The sequence below is a fragment of the Heloderma suspectum genome, chromosome 6, assembly GCF_057233095.1.
Source record: "Heloderma suspectum isolate Gila_16-S chromosome 6, 16-S_ref, whole genome shotgun sequence".
Lineage (NCBI taxonomy): Eukaryota > Metazoa > Chordata > Lepidosauria > Squamata > Helodermatidae > Heloderma > Heloderma suspectum.
In genome coordinates this window covers 99162284-99181290 of record NC_139463.1, presented here as the reverse complement: position 1 = coordinate 99181290, position 19007 = coordinate 99162284, and the positions used below count along the sequence as shown (strand labels likewise).

At 45.5% G+C, this 19007-nt stretch overlaps 1 protein-coding gene across 1 annotated transcript in view; it reads right to left on the bottom strand.

Moving 5' to 3' along the window:
• The window catches only part of LOC146342046 (scavenger receptor cysteine-rich domain-containing protein DMBT1-like), a 38995-nt gene that overhangs the window by 16706 nt on the left and 3282 nt on the right, over nucleotides 1-19007 (bottom strand). The window contains 9 exon segments of the mRNA XM_084807764.1: nucleotides 1617-1690; nucleotides 1778-1884; nucleotides 2232-2567; nucleotides 4913-5221; nucleotides 7830-8096; nucleotides 8099-8137; nucleotides 10500-10808; nucleotides 14512-14685; nucleotides 14688-14822. Of these exon segments, the coding sequence (XP_084663890.1) occupies nucleotides 1617-1690; nucleotides 1778-1884; nucleotides 2232-2567; nucleotides 4913-5221; nucleotides 7830-8096; nucleotides 8099-8137; nucleotides 10500-10808; nucleotides 14512-14685; nucleotides 14688-14822 (1750 nt within the window).

Genomic DNA, 19007 nt, shown 5'->3' with positions numbered 1-19007 from the left:
CAAATTTTAACTCCACCTAGCACAAAAACTGCTGGGCCAAACTGCCTGAAATTTAGCAGGTCAAAAACCCTCCACGGGGGCTGCAAGGTTTCCAAGCTTCATGTATTTATCATGAGAACTGAAAAGGTTATGGCCATTTCTGTTTTCCAATGCAAGTCAAAGGGAAAATGTCAAAACCGAGTGATTCCGTCGTGCATTAAAAACGTGGTTGTTCAGGCAGGCATTTGGGGTGGGTTAGGGTATTTTAAAAAAAAAATTATGGTAAAATTTTATTGTTTTAAATTGTTTTATGGTGGGTTGTACATCGCCCAGAGTGGCTGGGTGACCAGTCAGATGGGCGATTAATAAATTTAATAAATAAATAAATAAATAATTCGGATATCTGGATCTCACTTTGGATTCAGATCCAAAGCAAAGCGGATGGGGTCTGAATCAGTTCAAACCAAAGCAGGGCTGCTTTGGAGGGTCCAAATTGGCATCCACAGTGAAGCAGGGGGTCTGTGCGCAGCCCTAATGCTCAGCCTTCCAGAGGCTGGGAATACTTCTCAACGTTTGAGAGATACAAAATATTACTTCTTCTCTGGTTTATCAGCTCTTTCCATTTGTGCTAAAAGACAAGAGATGGGGGAGTGTAATCAAAGTTTTAAACAGTGTAAGTAAACTATTAGAACTGAATACCTACTTAATATAAGAAGCAATAACAAATTCAAGTTATCATATAATTTTTTATTCCCTAGTGAAAACAAGCCTACATGATCAAATAGGCTCAGTCTTTGACCCCTGTGACACATTTTTTTCAATGTTTTCTCTGGACATATGTTTCTATATGTGTCTGAATCCCATTTTTCCAGGGTCAGGAAGTAACCTGAATGACTTGGGGAATATAGATGGGGTACCAAGGGCAACTCTTCCCTCTGCGGTCCTGGGCTCCATTCTGCAAAAGGACAGGCTGCTAGGGATGCATTTGTGAGTGAAGTCATGGGCTGTTTCCAAAAATCTGGGAACTTTTGCAGGGTTTTTTTTTTTTCTTGACTTGCCACTTACGCAAATTGCACCCACAATTTGCTTAATTTGCATACATTATGGATGTAATGTGCTTAATTTTCACAAATTGCACCTTCAATATGCACAAATAGCATGTGCAATGTATGCGAATTAAGTATATTATGGCCAAAATCTGTGCAAATTAAGCAATTTACTGCTGTAATATGCATAAATTAGGCAAATTGTGCCTGTAATTCATGGAAATGGCAAGTTAAGGGGAAAAAATGGGAATCCATGCATTGGCCTGACTTGGCACAGATCTCATTGGGCCAGCTTGGGGGTGGGCCAGAGTCCAGGGGGCCAAGCCACTGAAAGCACCCAAACAGAGGGAGGCAAATAACCCTGCAAATGGACCTTGTCCTAATTTCCAGCCTTTGCCAGCTAACGTTACAGTTACATTGAAGATTATGAGCTCAGGTAGTAGTGCAGAGGCAGAATGGGGCAAGCTGGTGCTGATAGCGGAAGAGTCCTGATCATGACCTTGCTCCAGCAGCAGCAAACAAATAATATACTAGATCAAGAATGCACAACCTGTGGCCCCCAAATGTGGGTTGTGAAGTCCCCCTGCTCACCCCATCCCCATCTTCCCTGCTTCTAAATCCCGGCCCCCATCAGCATTGCTGCTTCTGCACCAATAACGGTGACACTGAAGAAGCAGTGCCCATCAGGGTCATGGGAGAAAGAGCCTTTAGCCTCCTCCTCCATCAGGGACTCCAAAGTAGCCTCTCCTCACCCCGGTGTTCATGTGCAGGATCACTGGAATGGAAGAGAGATTCAGACCTCCCTCCACCCCAGTGATTTTGCAGATCATTGGATGGGAGGGTTTAACCTCAGCCCCACCTGAGCAACGGTACGTAAGGTTGCTGCGTTCGAGAGAGGTTATGTGTGTGTACGTGTATAGGTGTTCATGTATGTATGCATGCATGCATTTATGTATGTGGGTGCATTCACATTTGTGTGTGTGGATGTGTGCATGTGTGTTTGTGCATGTGCACCTCCATGCATGTACCTGTGCATCCCCCAGGCCACCTACCAACACTGGATCTGGTGCTCAGGACCAACAAGTTTGTACAATTCGTAGATCATGTACAAAACAAATGTTTGTACAATCCTTAGCTAGATCATAGAGTCTGCAGTGTTGCCACTTCATCTACCTGTCCAATACTAACAAGCCAGCCATCCCTTACCTGAGCACACAACACCAGCATCTTCTCCATGATTGCAGTCATGGTGTCCCCAATTTTGTTTGTGACAGGAACTCAGGTCATCTTCTGTCCCCTCACATTTGACACCAACCCCGCAGATGGGGCTGTGTCCTCTTCCAAAGTGAGCTTCTTTGGGGGCTGACAAAGCATCTCCACAGCCAAGTCCCCTGCACACGACTTGAGCATTGTTCATATCCCATTCACCATCACAGGCTGTGCCCCACTGCTGGTTGTGAAACACCTCGAATCTCCCAGAGCAACGGCTTCTACCGTTCACCAATCGGAGCTCTCCTGGAATGTTTAAAGGCACTGTTATTTCTCCACACCCCATCCCCCATCCCCCCTTTCTTCAAGCTCAGTAAGGCTGGTGGGTGGGGTTCAAACTGGGGCTACTTAAGTGGGTGGGTGGTCATTGTGCTAACTAAGCAGAAGGATCACACATGTGTTGGCATGATGTCTCTGACTACCTGAGCTACAGTTAGCTTTCTTTGGTCATAGCTGGGAAGTAGTCCTAGGATGAGAGATTGGTTGCCTCTCCCAAGTACTTTGTCTTGGAATGTATCAAATTCTGGACATTTTGTAAGCTCAGTCTGTGTTTAATTGCATCTCCCCTTTTTTGTTTATGGGGTTATTGAGCCTTACTACGCACACTTGAATGTTCTCTTATTGTACAATAAAATGCGCATATGAAATTGTTACATTTGGGTGCTTTATAGCATTACTTGGAGTTGTTAAGCAATTGCAGCCCTTCTTTTTGTACTGTTCATAGGTTGCCTTGGTGAAATCTGTAACGTCGCTACCATTATTTAAGTTTCCTTATTCCTGAAAACCGTTTCCTTCACAGTGGTGAAGAGCAATGTAGCCATGTTTGCATTGCTTCTTGAACATTTAATCAGGATTTTGTTCACATGAAGGAAAGTAAAAGCTTACCCAGTTCTAATAAAACGTATCACTTTGTGAAAACAATGCCATGTTTTTGTGCCAGGCGTGCAGCTGAGCATGATGCTTTCACCATGGAGAAACTACACCCATGTAGTTCTACACCCATGGCAGCAGCTACACTGCCAGGTGTTCAGCTGAGCCAAGGTGTGACTGTTTAAATGCAAAAGGGAAAGAAAAAAAGCCCTTGGGCTACCTTGTAATTGAGTTTGCAAGTAGTACAGTTCCCCACCCAAAGGTGTGCCTTTGCCCATCCTTCCTGCCCGCATATGTAGAGAAATTCAGCTGGTCTTGATGATGGGATCAGCCTTAGATTTATCATGGTAACAGAATGTGTAGTACTTTGAATAAACAGGGGCATGAGTGCAATCGTTGCCTTAGTCTCCTTAGGCTGCAATCCCTTACCCACTCCCCCTTGGAGTATGCACCCTAGGACGGGATGGGACTTCCTTCTGGGTGAATTGGGAAAACACCCCTTGACTAGGGTCAGTGAGGTGACAGCGAGGTGAAAGACACACCTCTGGCCAGGGCTATCATGCTGAAGTAAATGCCGAGTGTTGGTACACACTGCAACAGAAGCGCAGACAAGCCGAATTAAGGAAAACAATCGAACTAAAAGTAGGCTCAGAAAAAACAGTTTTTCTGCACAACTCTACAGGATGGCTGTGGGATGGCCACGACATCATGTGCCCTGAACAACCTCGAACTCACAGGAAATCCCCTGTGGAGACAACCCCCAGTTTGGGTCAGGGTATAACTTTGCCAAGTTTCATACTTTTAACCCAAAGTGTACAATATTCGCCTTAGCCATAGCAGAGTCTAAAGAGTGCTTTTTTCTTTTTTTCCCAGGAATTTTGCTAGCAGCTGAAGATGACGTTTCCTCAATGGACATTAAGGACTAGAAGAGGCTTGATTAAATTAGTGGTTTTTTAATGGCTGATGCAAACTACTTCCTTATACATTTACTGTACAGTGATAGGCTATGATTGGCAGGGGCGGAAACAGGTTGTGCCATTTCAGTGTAGACATTTTATGGAGAAGGCTAGCAAAAGGTAACATTGGGAGAGGGGTGTTGCAAGTTGATTTGGGAGAATGCAATACTATTTTAAATTAGGGGTGGGTGGATATACCAAGCCCAGTCTTACCCAGATACTTGTTTTTCCACTGCCAATCTCATTCCATCCCATTTCCATACAGGGTGTGATGTTATGGATGTATTTTTGTGCACATCTGTCAAATGCACATTTTTTCACTAAAATATTTGTGTGCATTTTAGAAATGTATATAAAGTTTTCTCTGCACATTTTTCAAAAGTGCACATCTTAATGGGCACAATTTTTTTTTTTCATGGAATGCACTGCAAGCTCAGAATGTACGGATTTCCAGCTATAAACTGTTGGGGTTTGCCTGCGGTTCTTGGAGAGACGGGTGGGGTAAATCCATTAAAAATATACACACCCACTTCGACAGGGAAGGTTTGTCAACCATCCCTACGTTAAATACTAGCATTGTCTGTCTGGGACTTTGCTGAATATTTCTGGCGCTATTTGTGAGCAGCAACAGCCTATTTGCTTGAGAAGTCTTAAGCCAGCCAGCATTAATCTAGAACATTTCTCTTGGCAGCAGAACAGACTGTAATGAAATAAGACTTTGATCTCCAAAAACGTGGTGATGATTCAGCTCTGCCCAAGGTTCGCTAAGTACCTCCTATCACATACACTTACCTGAGCATTCCACACTTGCATCGTGGCTGTGGTCACAGCTGTGCTGTCCCCAAGACCCTTTGGAACGTTGTTCCAGACCTGTTTCCTTTCCTGTACAGTTAACTCCCTGCAGCCAGATGGGACCAGATCCTTGGCCATAGTGTGCTCCTCTGAACACTTTTGAGGCATTTCCACAGCTCAGCTCCTTGCACACCACCTGGGCATCATGTAAATCCCAGCCGGCATCGCATACGGTCCCCCACTCTTCGCTGTGGAGCACCTCGATCCGCCCAGAGCAGCGACCAGAGCCATTCACTAGATGGAGCTCACCTGAAATGCAAAGAGAGAGAACTCAGTAACACATCCATGGCTGACACAAAATCTTGGTTGTGACTTTGTATCCAGCTGATTAGCCAGAGTGGTTAAGAATCAGGACTCCTGGGAGATATCCGGTTGGAGCCATGGTGTCTGGCAGTGACTTGTGGAGTGCCGCAGGTTGCTTATCTCAAACATCTGGGGAAAGGTTGAGAAACCTTTTTATCTTCCCCTGGAATTAAAAGGGGAAGCTTACAGTACCATCCGGATGAAATCTTGGAAGAACAGTTGCTTCTGTGAAGAAACAGAGGGGCTGAACTCTAAGAACAGACACTGGAGTGTCTACTGAATGCTGTTTGAAACTCCTAAGCAATTAGGAGACACAAGGATAACTGGCTCCAAATAGCATTTCTGCATTTAAACTACCAGCAATATCTGAGGACCGGTAATTAAATCTGCATGTTTGTTTTTTTGTTTCTACAATTATACTTGCTTGTTGTGCTTTAGAAAGTGGAGGATGGCAGTGCCAAAGGAAAAAAGGAAAGCCTTGAATATGCCACCTACCTGACCCCCTGCCCCATTGCTTTCTCAGCAAAGGTTTCTAGAAATGCCGGAGATGAAGAGGAGCTGCTTGCTTTGATAAAAACTATGACTTCTCAGCTACCAGAGCAGTCAAAGAAACTTGAAACAATTCAGGGCTCAATTACTGCCCTTCAGTGGACTGTGGATTTAATTAATATCTCTTTTCAAAAGATGGACGCAAAGGTTAATGAGCTTGAAGATCGGGTTACTGCTCATGAAACAGCCATGAAAATGTCTCACAGTGTTTTGTCTGCTCAAATCTCTCAACTGGAGGCCTTCACACGCAGAGCGAATCTACGTATCCTTCGTATTAAAGACATGGCTATTGATATAGGTTTGGCTGAATTTATGGATAAACTTTTGCATGAGCTATTTGCTTTACCATCTGCTTTTTTAGTTGATATTGAGCATGCACATCGTGTTCCCGGTTCAATATGTGGCACTAAGGGGACTTTTGGGATGGTTGTTATTCAGTTTTCACGAGTCTCCACAAGAGTACGAGGTGAGCTCCGGTGGGGACCAGCAAATTACAAGATTATGCTTTTTCATGATTATACCAAAGAAATTGCTGACAGAAGGCGGCAATTCACCAAGGCAAGAAGTCTGGCAAAGCAAATTAACCTGCAATATCATATTAAATATCCAGCTACATTTTGTATTCTTTTTGAAGGCCAGATGAAAAGATTTTTGGATCCTGATGCTGCAGAAGCATTTTTAATTGGTATTAAAATTAAATTAAGGGAATCAACTCTCTCAGCCTACGGAGTTGGAACTTAGCCATTTGTACTGTTCTTTTGAAGTGTTGTTTGGGCTTTAGCTGATAAGATGTCTGGGCAGTATGCCAAAATAAATGCTTGCAATTTTTTCTCCTCTTTTTTATGTTATATTGTAATAAAGTGCATATTTGTGTGTGTATGTGTGTGTATACATATAAATATATTTTAGATATGATATTACTTAAAATATACAAATGATTTGTTCCTGTTTTTATCCTGTTCTTAAACTTCTCTCCCCCCCTTTTTATTCGTATTATTATTAATAATATAATTATGGGATTATTACTACTATTCTTTGTTGGCTAAACCTTTAATGTTTATTAATATGTGTTAACTGAATGGTAATTTATGGCGAATGGAAATGGATTGTTTGCTTCTATTTCTGTGCTGTAAGACTGTTTGGATATGAGGTTTGTTCTTATTGAAGTTTAATATAATTCTGGTTTTTCGTTTTTCGTTTTTTCTCTTCCTTCTTTTGCTATCCTCCCTTTTTTCTTTTTCTTAGAATACTGTAATGTTGGAAACTGAAGATTCTGATTATATTGCTGGTAGTGTTTATTTCATTTATAAACATAAAAGAAAAATAGATTAAAAGAAAAAGAAAAAGAATCAGGACTACTGGGGATCACCATTAGCCATCCACTCACCCGCCATCATGCTTCTTATGTAGTATTTAATTTCTAAAATGAGAGTTGCTGGTCTTTGAGCCTGCCTAGGAGCTACACTCTGTAGTGGAGAAGACCCAGATTTAGATCCTCCCAGTTTTAAGTCTAGTTGTGTTTATTCTGAACATGAGCACATCCTGTTTTGGCCTCAGTTAAGCCAGCTGCCCTCTGTGTTCCTCTACATGAATCAACTATTCTCCATGACAGCATTTGAATTTCTAGGAGAAGTTGCCTCTTCATGTATGAGTGCCCCTCCCTGCCGTTGCCATGCAAAGGCAGAAATTTGGCAGCTGGCCTGACTTGCTGCAGGCTGAGTCGGACCAGCTGGCGGATGTCGGACCGAAGTCTGGGGGGCCAAGCTGGTGCAAACTCGCCAAGCTTCACCCCAATAACAGATTCCTCTGACATCTCTGAGGGTATGTGGAGTTCCACGTGCACTGCACCTGAAAATTCTGAATAGCGTCAATCTCTCTATATAACTGTTTCTAGCTCATGTGTATTTTGGGGAACTGTGAATTCAGTAGGTTCACATCCAATGTGAACCAAATGAATGTCTCACCTATCCCTAATTGCACCGACTAGTGCATCGCCAGCCATTACCTGAGCAAACAACACCGACATCTTCTCCACAGTGACAGTGATCTTCTTCCCAACCTCTTAGGTGGCAGTCGCTGAGGGATGCTTCTGTCCCCTTACACTGGGCAGCAGACAGCCAGATGGGATCTCCATCACCTCTCCCAAAGTAAGCTCTTGTGGGGGCCGACAAGGCTTCTCCACAGCCAAGTTCCCTGCACACAACTTGAGCAGTGTGCAGATTCCAGTAGTGACCACACACAGTCCCCCACTCTCGGTTGCGAAGCACCTCAATCTCCCGGAGCAGCGGTTTCTGCCGTTCACCAATCTGACCCCTCCTGGAATGTTTAAAGGCGCCGTTATCTCTGCATTTCCTAGTTCCCCATCCTCCTTTTCATTTCAGTTTACTATACACATTCCAAACACACATTTTACTTTAGATAAATAAAACATACTATTCTCTCATCTTTCATTGAAAAGAAGACACACACTCTGTGCATTTACTAAGTAGAGAATTTAAGAAAGGGGAAAGAAACACAGTCCACTGCCAAATTTATGCAGTTCTGTGATATGTTCGCAGTGAAATACTATATATACATTAAGGTCCATGTCGATTTCTGTTTCATATAAATAATAATGAAGTCCAAAGTCTTTCTGTCCTTCATAGACAAAAAAAATGTTAGTCACTGAAGCTGTGTACTAGGCCTTGCAGGTATGTCAGGCTGTCCTTTTACTCAGGCTTTCCCCTAGTATCCCCTCATGCCTAGGACAATAGGCCCAAAGGAGGGGGACATCACTGCCACGTCAGCTATACCCACTAACCTGGCCAACCTTTTACCCAACCACAATTAACACCAAGTGTGTCAATTCTAGTACTGTTACTGCTACCTCTAACTTGGGAAGTGAGTGCTGGCTATTATGTGTTCATGAATAAGATAGCGTAAACGAAGACCAAGCTGGCACATGGATCCAACTCAAGGAAGTAAAATAAAAGTTTATTATTGACAAGATGTTATTTCAGTGTTATAGACGCCATTATTTTTTTACATAGATGTTGTTAATTAGCCTAAACCTGCCTGACCACCCCTTCAATCCTCCCTCCCCATCCACGATGGTGCTCCGTTGAACTCCAAACCCTATCGGAGGAAACTAACTCTCAAAACCGACATTAAACCCTCCTGTGACATTACTCACCCCGCTCCTCCCTGGTTGGTTGAACTAAACAGCCAATCACACACAAGCCCCATCCTACTCACAGTCAACCCCTTCTTGCCTGCACATACTTTCCCTGCAAAACTAAATACATTAATATGAATACAACAGAATAGATCAATATAATAAGCAGGTGATTTTGTCACACAGGCAAATACCACTTGGCAGCTATTAACGTTTCTACCACTGTTGTTACATTCCCTGCTAGATGTAAATTTTTATGACACACTTTATTTCCAGCCCCTCCCCGAAGAATACATAGCTGGTTCAATTGTATGAAATACCCCATTATGCTAGTTATGTGAATTATGATATCCTCTCAAAATGTACCAACTTTTTCACCTTTCCACCATGTATAGATAATAACTGCACCACCTTTCCAGTAGACATAACTAACATTACAGCATGTTTTTGCCCGATGTTGCAGAGTCAAATACTAACAATATAATATCGTATAGTGCAATCCTAGGAATATTTGTTCAGAAGTTAAGTCCTGATGTATTCAATGGGTTTTACTCCCTAGTAGGTGAGCTTAGGATTGCAGCCTCATAGTAGTTCTTCTTTATGTTGCTTCATCCTCCCTTTTTTCGTGACTGAGGCTCCTCAAGCTGTTGGTCACCCACTGCAATGCAATGCAAGGTGGGACATAATCCTGGTACATCTCTGACTAGCTGAGCTACAGTGAGCTCTCTGTGCTCACTGTTGGTGACTTGTTCTAGGAGGAAATACTGAATGCTTCTCTCAAGGACTAACTGTAGTGGCTGACAGGCGGTCATAGGCTCGCTCGCTCTCTGCCTCAGCTTGCCTTCCACCTGAAATATTGAGCTGAACAAGGGTTACTGAAGAAGAGGTCTGAACAGAGCACAAAACAGAACTATATTTTTAGGCTTTTGTCAGCTAAGAGTTAAGTCACACTATTGTGGGACACTGGAAAGGTCAGTCACAAAATTATACCACCTCCTAGGGATGTACGAGAATTTTGTTTCTGTTTGCAAGTCAAGCAAACATGTCCCATTTACAATACCAATTACAAACATGAACAGGAGTGCATGTTTCATGGAAAGGTCACATTTTCCCTAAATTTTGTATGTGCATTTTTCCCATTTACAATGTGCACTTTCTGCATTTGAACAAAATGAAAACAGAGTGCAATTTAGCACAGGAAATGAGGTGAGGTGAACTTCAAGGTGGTGTTTGGAGGATCATGGCAATTGTGAAAATCACTTATTCACCCATCCCTACCACCTCCTCTCCATCCCCCCTCCCTTTCCCTCAGTGAAAGGAGGAGGAAGCAGGATATTGGCCTGAAAGAAAAAGACTTCCAGTGTTGCCCCACATCATTCACTGCTTGAACCTAATCAGATTCAGGTTTTATGCAACAAAATAAGAGAGGGGTGTGTAAAAGAGGGATACACTGAGGACTGAACTTGTAGGCATTTTCCCCAGGGACAATATGGTGCCCTTAAGTGCTTTCCTGCCCATTACCTGAGCACATAACGCCAACATCTTGATCATGGTCGCAGTCACCATTTCTTGAATGACGTGCATAGCAGTCCCTGAGGGTAGGCTCTGTCCCGAAACAGAAGATAACTTCCGCCGAGATGGGCCCATGTCCTCTTCCAAAGTGTGCTTTTGGGGGAGTCGACAAGGTCACTCCACAGCCAAGTTCCCTGCATACAATCTTACTGTTTTGCACACCCCAGTCATGATCACACACAGCCCCCCACTGCTGATTGTGGAGCACCTCAAGCCTCCCGGAGCAACAACTTGTTCCATTCACCAATCTGACCGCACCTGGAAAGTTAAAAAGCAGTTTTATTTCACCTCTGCTCTTACCAAGTCCTCTGCTACTTCCTTTTTAATGCCCAGTTAGATGGGGGGCATTCAGTCTGGGCACATCAAGGCTGGCCCAAGACATGCTGCACTGCAGCAAAGGAGAAGGTGGGGGCCCACACATTCCATGTACAAAAGCTGACTGGACTGGCAGCTGAATCTTTCTTCAGTGGGGATGATGGGACTAAATCCTTCACCACAGCTGAAGGCAGCAGGCCTGCTTAGGGGGCACAGGGCAGGCTATTTGTGACACTGCCGCGCTGTCTCCTCCAATACCTTGCTGCCACTTCTTGGCATCTGCCAAGCATGATGTGAAATGACTGACAGGTAGGGATGTACGAAATCCCCCTTACCTGGCTCCGCCAGGTTCCACTGGGGGGGGAGGTGCTCCCTCCCTCCCCCTGGAATCCTCCCCCCTGGAATCCTGGCCGGTCGGCTCCGCTCCGTGGGGATTCCGCGGAGCCGCTGGCCAGCTCCGCCAGCAGCCAGACATCCAGCAGTTGGCTAGCAGGGACGCAAATAGCGGTGGCCATAGCCGCCGCCGTTTGCGTCCCTGTAGTCAGCCGCGATAGGCTACGTAAAGACTTTCGCAGCCTATCATGTCTGGCTTAAAAAAAAAAAAAAGTGTACACAAATGGCGGCTACAGCCGCCGCCATTTGCTTTCCTTATTTTTGGCCATCTTAGTCTACATAAATATTTACGTAGACTAAGGCGGCGAAAATAAGGGGGAACGCAAATAGCGTCCGCTACGCTATTTGCGTTCCCCTTATTTTTGCTGTCTTAGTCTACGCAAATATTTACATAGACTAAGACGGCAAAAATAAGGAACGCAAATGGCGGTGGCCGTAGCTGCCGCCATTTGCGTATGCTTTTTTTTTTTTTTTAAGTCAGACATGATAGGCTACGTAAGTCTTTATGTAGCCTATCACGGCTGACTACAGGGACGCAAATGGTGGCGGCTACGGAATCGCTTTTGGCAGATGGATAGTGTCCTCCATGTACCAGGCAGCCAGTGAGAACATGCTGGAGGAGCTGTGGATGCCAAAAAACAGAAGGTGCATTTCACCTCAGTACAGCCAGGGCACAGTGTGGGCGCACCTGCCCCCCATGGGGAACAGTTAGTAGGGATGTCAGAGGAATCCAGCTGGGGGGTGAAGCTTGATGGGCTTTCATCGACTCCACCCCCTGGACTCCGTTCCATCTTCCGCAAGCTGGCCCAACTCATTGCACAACAAGTCAGGCCAGCTGGCGGAAATTCCATATTTGGGGGGGCATAAAAAGTATTTCATATATGATGGCTGCAAATTGCACAAATTTGCATAATTTGTGCAAATTATGACTGCAATTTGTGCAAATGGCACTTGTGGGAGCCACACTGGGGATCCAATTTGTGCAGATGGTTAAATGGTGATTTTAGCGGGGGGAACCCAATTAAGTTCCCGGATTTCGGGGGGGGGGGAAGCCTGTGGCTCGGCTCACCAATGTAAGCTGAGCCAGGGGCTGCAGAAAAATCTGATGAGCCCCAAAAGGACCGGATTTCCCTGCAACAGCCACCCCTAACTGCCAGGTGCTGGTGGAGGCAGGAGCAACTGGCACTAATGAGACACAGATGTATTGATTTATTCATTATACCATATTTATATACCACTCTATTATTAACAAGATTCCTAAGCAGCGGGTAATGACACAAAAGGAATAAAGTGTCAACATGTAGAATAAAAATATTTAGGATCAAAGTATGCCAATAAAACCATGGCTGGTCAATCATGGAAGACTTATTTACATAAAAATCTATTCCCTGGGCACTGACAACAACACCAGGCCAGTGCCTGCCTGATATCAACAGTCAGGGCCTCCCATGCAGCGGGAGCCAGTGCACTGAAGGCTCCCGCCGGAGTGGACTCGAAATGGAGAACTTGCCCACGCATTGCTGCCAGGTGTGCCTCCTCTGATGACCCAGTGACCAGGCAGGTAGGGAAGGCAGAAGCCGTCTCTCACGTATCCTGGTCCTATGTTGTTTACGGCTTTATATACCCATAAAGGAAACCTCAAATCCATCCTTGTGGCAGATAAGTGTATCCCCTGATGCCAGGGGATAAGTGGGCCCTCTCATCCCACTGCTTCAAAAGTCTGCTGCTGTTAACAGATCCACAGACACCCAAGTAGCAGAATGCAGAGAAATCACTGAAAGAGCTTCTGGTCTGCTTTTCCAGACCAAAGTTGCTTCCTTCGCCTTTGGGGCTATGACAAAGAAGAACTTTCAGCAGGTCATTTTTCTCAGATTTGACACAGATAGCTCGGCCTTCAATGGCAAAGCTAGCAGGTGTGTTCCTGCTAGGGACTGAGGAGAAATTCATGCTTTCAGACCTATACACACACTGAAATTATAATTCCTTACAGAAGGGAAGAGTGCGCACAAACATGCACATATTAGTAAAAATCATTCTCAAAAATGCATTATATTAGAAAAAAAGTGCTTCCAGATATGTATATTAGGCAAACTTGCATACAAAAATGTGTGTATCAGGAGTGGCATTTTTAACCACTCCTAGGAGGGGTATCAATAGAAGTGATATAAATAAATAAATGCACATAAAAATGCATAAGGTTTCTTTATGCTAGCATCCCCCCCCCCCAATCTCAAAATGATATAGGGATGGGACGAACCAAACTTAAGATAGGAAAGCTGGGAAACAGAGAGAAACAGAAATTGGCAGATTCATTCATCCCTAATTCCCACTTCCCCCTCAGGTGTCTACTGAACAGGTGAGGGGGTTCTTCTGAACAGCCCTTCAGTTGTAGACCCTTATATCTCAGGAACTGGCCCATTTGCCACTCCGGGCTCATGAAGACCCAGCCCCTCCCCCATCTCCCTCTCCCCTTGCTCTGCAGCTCAGGGTGGCAGCCTATGCCTCAGTCTCAGCCCCCATCATAGATTCAGTTACTGAGAGTAACAGCAATATAGGATGGGATCCCCGCCTCCACACCCCAGTAGGGCAGCTCATGTGATGGCCCTGAGCCACCTGCTCTTTGAGAGGAATTTCAAGAGCAGCTTCCCTAGGCAGCTCTCTGGCAGAAACAGGGAGATTCATTTCTGAAGACCTCTCCTAAAAGCCACCTGCCAGTGAGTCTTCCCGTACAATGTGACTGAAGCACCCTAACCCTTAAAAAGCTCCTGCAGACTTCAAAACACCCTTCTGTCAGGAGGGATACAAGGCTTTCTGCGGGGAATAAAAAGAAAATGCTCTGGTTGTTTAAAGAGACCCATAACCTCTTAGCCAATCTATAGAACTTCAGAGAAATGGAATCACATACACATCTACTTCAAGGGGCCATGGCACAAATTCCTCCCTCCCTCCAAATCCTCATACCAACTGTGGATGCTCTACTTCTCCTTTCTACTGTCACTGCCTTCCAGCCTTGCCCTTCCCCTTCTGTCTTTCTGATACCTCTGTTTCTTACAAGGGAGACACTTCCCTTGATAACTGGCAGGACAGTAGCACCATTCTGAAGTGACGTATTTGACCTAGAGTTTGCGCGTTGGCTACCTCCGCTTAGTTCTGGATATATTGTCCCAGGGCAAAGTATGCATCAATATGTGACATTCTTCAGGCAGGCAGATTTCACTCATTTTTTAAAATTTTATTTCCTTGGTTTTATGACAATTACCTGCACACTCCACATAAGCATCCTTGCTGTGGTTACAGATGAATCCTACCAGGGCTTTTGGGGGGCATTCCCTTCGACGGCCTTCTTCCCCTGTACAGTTTACTTGCTCCAGCCAGATGGGACAAGATCCTTGCCCAAATGTAGTGCCACTTCCTGCAGCTATAACAGTCCACAGTTCATCTCCCAGCACACAACACGGGCATCATTCATGTCCCAGCCATTGCCACGCACCATCCCCCATGTTCGTATATGCAACACTTCAACTCTGCCAGTGCAGGGGGTGGAACCACTAGCCAGCCTTATCCCTATGTAGACAAAATTCAATGAAAGACATGTCAGTTGCAGTAGACATCAACGCAATGGGGCTTTAAGAATGTAAAACAAGCAACATTTTGAGGACAGCCTCTAAATGTCAAATGTTCCCAGACTCGGTCTTTGACAGTGGCCAGTCAGATTCCCCATGTAGGTTCAAACCACAGTAGGACAGCACACATCTCCTTCTGTTTGTTCCCAAATCCTGATCAGTCAGAGGCGCACTCTGACTGAGTTTCTGCCTGTCATTTTTAATACTCACTTGTTGACCAATCTTCCATGATTTGGGGGGGAATTTTTAAAATGCCATATTTAGTCATCAAAATAGCACATGGCAGAGTGTTCCATGAGATGTGTGTGTGTGTTGTGTGAAAGAGCATTCTCTTTGCTCATCTTGCACCTTCCTCTTGTCAGCTTAAACATTAAAATGGATAACTCTGGGATTTGGAGAGGTGGGGAGGAAGAAAAGAAGGAATTACTTTCTATTTATTTTATTTCATTTATTTATTTCATTTATATCCTGCCTTTTTTCCTCCAAGGAACTCAAGGCAGCATACATAATCCTCCTCCTTCTTCCATTTTAGCCTCACAACAACAACCCTGTGAGGTAGGCTGGGCTGAGAGTCTGTGACTGGCCCAAAGTCACCCAATGGGCTTCCATGGCTGAGTGTGGACTAGAACCCGGATCTCCCGACTCCCAGTCCAGTACTCTAGCCACTACACCACACTGGCTCTATCAAGATACTAGGAAATGAAAAGATGTGACTGGGACCGACTTCCTTTAAGTTATCAGAGTTTGGATATTATTGTTTCTGATAATGGGCTCCCACTTGGAGCAGTCCACCTGGGATGCATTTTGCCCACTGGTTTCCCTTCGCTTTCCCTCTTTCCTATTCAGAAGTCTGCTTTCCCTCTCCTTTCCCCTATCTTACCCCAGTTGCCTTCCAATTTAAAGGAGAGACTGGCTTTGTTTTTAGGGATGTGGCATTTTGCCCTGGCTCAGAGGGTCTCTCAAAATATATTGTCAGTACGTTGGCAACCCCTGATTACAGGTTTACTGCAGATTCCTCACACAGCCAGATACCATCATACAGCAAGCGTGATACGTCAGTCTCAATATGGGTTATACAGAATTCTTCTTTCCAGGCAACACGCGCTCAGGCAAGATTAGTCTTTTGTCTGTTTTACTATAACAATATCAGCATGACAGTACTAAATAGAAAGCTTGTACATGCATAGATTCAAACACATGACACATTTAACCACACCTTCATCCAAGTCTTCTAACCAAAGCAAGAGCAAGTGTTAGTTTCAGTGACAGTCAATACCAAGCTTACCAGGTTGATTCTACAGGCAACACATGGGGAAGCTGATCCAAGAGGACAGCTCCGCTGCTGCATGTTCAGAATCTCCTTATATACTTGTTGGAAGCTATCAAATGTGTTTAGACTGTTTTTGCCACATTATCTATGCTTCTTTTCTATAATCTCACGGATGCATGTCAACCCTATCTCTTCGTAGATCTACTGTAAATAAGATGGTTACACTTCAAAGTGTCTTTTCAAGATAAACAACAGTAACATACTTATAGAAACATTTTCGCCTCCCTTGACATGTTGCCGGCTTGTTTGTGACACAAAGATCATGTCTTCATTCCATCCTGTCTTGTGAGGCTGTTTTCTCAAAACACACCTGTTGTTTTTACAATCTGGATGTACTTTTATTGTAACTTTACTTTATTGTTGTTTTACTGTTGCCTTTCTGATACTTTATCTGATGCCATACCTGGCTTTGTTATGAAGAGAATTGTTCTACAGTACCCTTTTTTACAAGGCTAAGAGGAAGACATAGCTGTAAATTTAACATGGGCATCCCTTTGTCTGGATTCCTTCCATGGTAGTTCTGTACTTCAACAGTTCTTGGCTTTACAAAATTCATTAGTGGATCTGGGGTCAAGGAAAACTAGTTGTCTGCTTTCAAATTTCATTGCTGCGATTGTGGTTCAAGTTTAAAAAAATGGGGATTCACATTAAATGTATCTTTATGGATTTATTCTGTGCTTGTAGTAGAGTAAATTCATCCAGATTACTTTGAATGGATTCCCCACCCACAAGCAGCTATGGCCTTTGTCTGGTGCTCCGCTGCCTCTGTGGGGTCTGGGCCGCGGCAGGACTCCGTTCCTTCTGAGAAATGCTTGTACGCCGCCCGGCTGGCCAGCTTTTCTGCCTCCCCAGGCCCCTCTCCTTGTGTTCCTTGACTACACCATGTAATGCCTTAAAAACTCCGATGCTGCATGGCCTTGCCAATCTTCGTGCCCTTCAGCCTGTCGCACCACGTAGCGTTTCTAGGCAATGCTGTGCCTGCTGCGCTGCCCAGCCGTCTATAATGCATTAACTGTTGCAGCAGCTGCAGCCAGGAGAGCCAGCTCTGGCTAATGGGGCTGGGCAAGGATGCATAGGCCCTCAGCACAGCGGGGATCCCTTTGCCAGGGTGATCCGTGGCGCCACCCCCAGTGAGCCCAGGGCTCCGCCCCGCTGACCCTTGCTCTGCCCCCCAGTCCGACTGTCCACGAGCCACCCCTGGACGTAGCCATACATTTAGCACGGGCACTCTCTGTCTGGATTCCTTTCTCTTCAATAAAAGGTGCCACGGATCAATCAGCGACAGCCCGGCATTGCTGGTTCTCATCGGGCAAACCTCAGAGATCAGATGCACTTGATACTCTCGGGCCAGGGGACCAAACTGTGTGATGTGAGCCACTGGCATCCCAGCTTAAACTCCGGAATTCTCTTGGAGGCAGTTGATGATGGAATGTCCAAATTGGGCAGCAGGGCTTGGATGGTGCAAATATGAAAGATTTCCCTGGTCTGCCACAGGGGGCAGGAAGGAAAGAAGAAAGGAGCTCCTGCTGAAGTGAGAGGCAGATGTGGAATGAGCTTCTGAGCCGCACTGACGTCTTTCTCAGTGTCTGGAGCCTCCTGGGCTTAGTCCTGTTTGTCTGTTTGTTATTTCCCCCGTTTGCAGGATTGTTGATCTCATCTAGGAACCGGTTCACTGCATCTCTGACGCTGTGTCAGAATAACAACCTTGAAGTTTTTTGTCCACTGCTATAGAGGCCATAATCCTTGGGGGTGGGGGCTGAATCCTCAGCTGAATTCCTCCATGGGGGCTCTGTCCTCCCGGAGCAGCCAGCGCCAGGCCGCTTTTGCAGGCTCGCCATGTGCTGGGCCCAGCCGACCGTCCCCTCTCTTCTTGGTTGAAACAGCATCAGAGGACAGGATGGGCCCAGGGCACAGGCGGAGTCAACATGGCTCATCAATTCACTGAGGATTCTGAAGCCTGGATCAGCCCCCCACCCCCCATCCGTCGGCACGGGTGTAGACAAAACACACTTGAGCGGTGGGTTGGGAACAGCCTTTTGCTGGAGATACAGCAAACGTCCCTCTCAAGGTCGGTTGGCGGAGCTCAGCCCCATGGTCCTCATCCCTTGCAGGAGGAAGAAGGAAGAAGACAGGAAGGTAGAGGGGGAGACAAGGAAAGGCGGAACGACCTCCCAGAGATCCCCCCCCTCACCCAGGTACGTGTCAGCCCTTCGAGCTCAGGTGAAGTGACTCGTGGCCCTCGTCCCTCCACCAGAGTCTCCCTGCGACACAGGGGCGTCTCCGCAACAATGCAAGTGCCTCCCTCCCTGCTCCATGCCAGATGCTGCATGCCAGATGCAAGGGATACCTGATCTAACTGACTGCTGAGGGCCCAAGGGGAAGCCCACCCCGCTTCTGGGGGTCTCGACCTCTGGCTGCGAAGCTAAAGTCATTCAGAGCCTTCGAGTTTAGCGACGCCCTTACTTGCACCTCCATCGGCCAGAGGATGGGCTGCTGGTTTGTGTGGGGATCTGTGAGTCGTCTGCGGTAGGGGGGATTCTATCATTACTATCTACTGCCTGGAGATTAACAGCCTCATGTAGAAAAGCTCCTTGCGTCTCTGCAGATGCGGTTTGGCCTGAAGGTCTCTGTTTCCAGAACCTGCCGTGGCACACTGAACCCTGGATTGCTTGGGTTGTTTTTATTCTTTTCTTTCCATTTTGTGGGGATGGTGGATGAATATCCAACCCCACAGGAACAGGATGGACGAGGTGGCCATTTGGATCCTTATATATCTGTGATTCAATGATATCATCT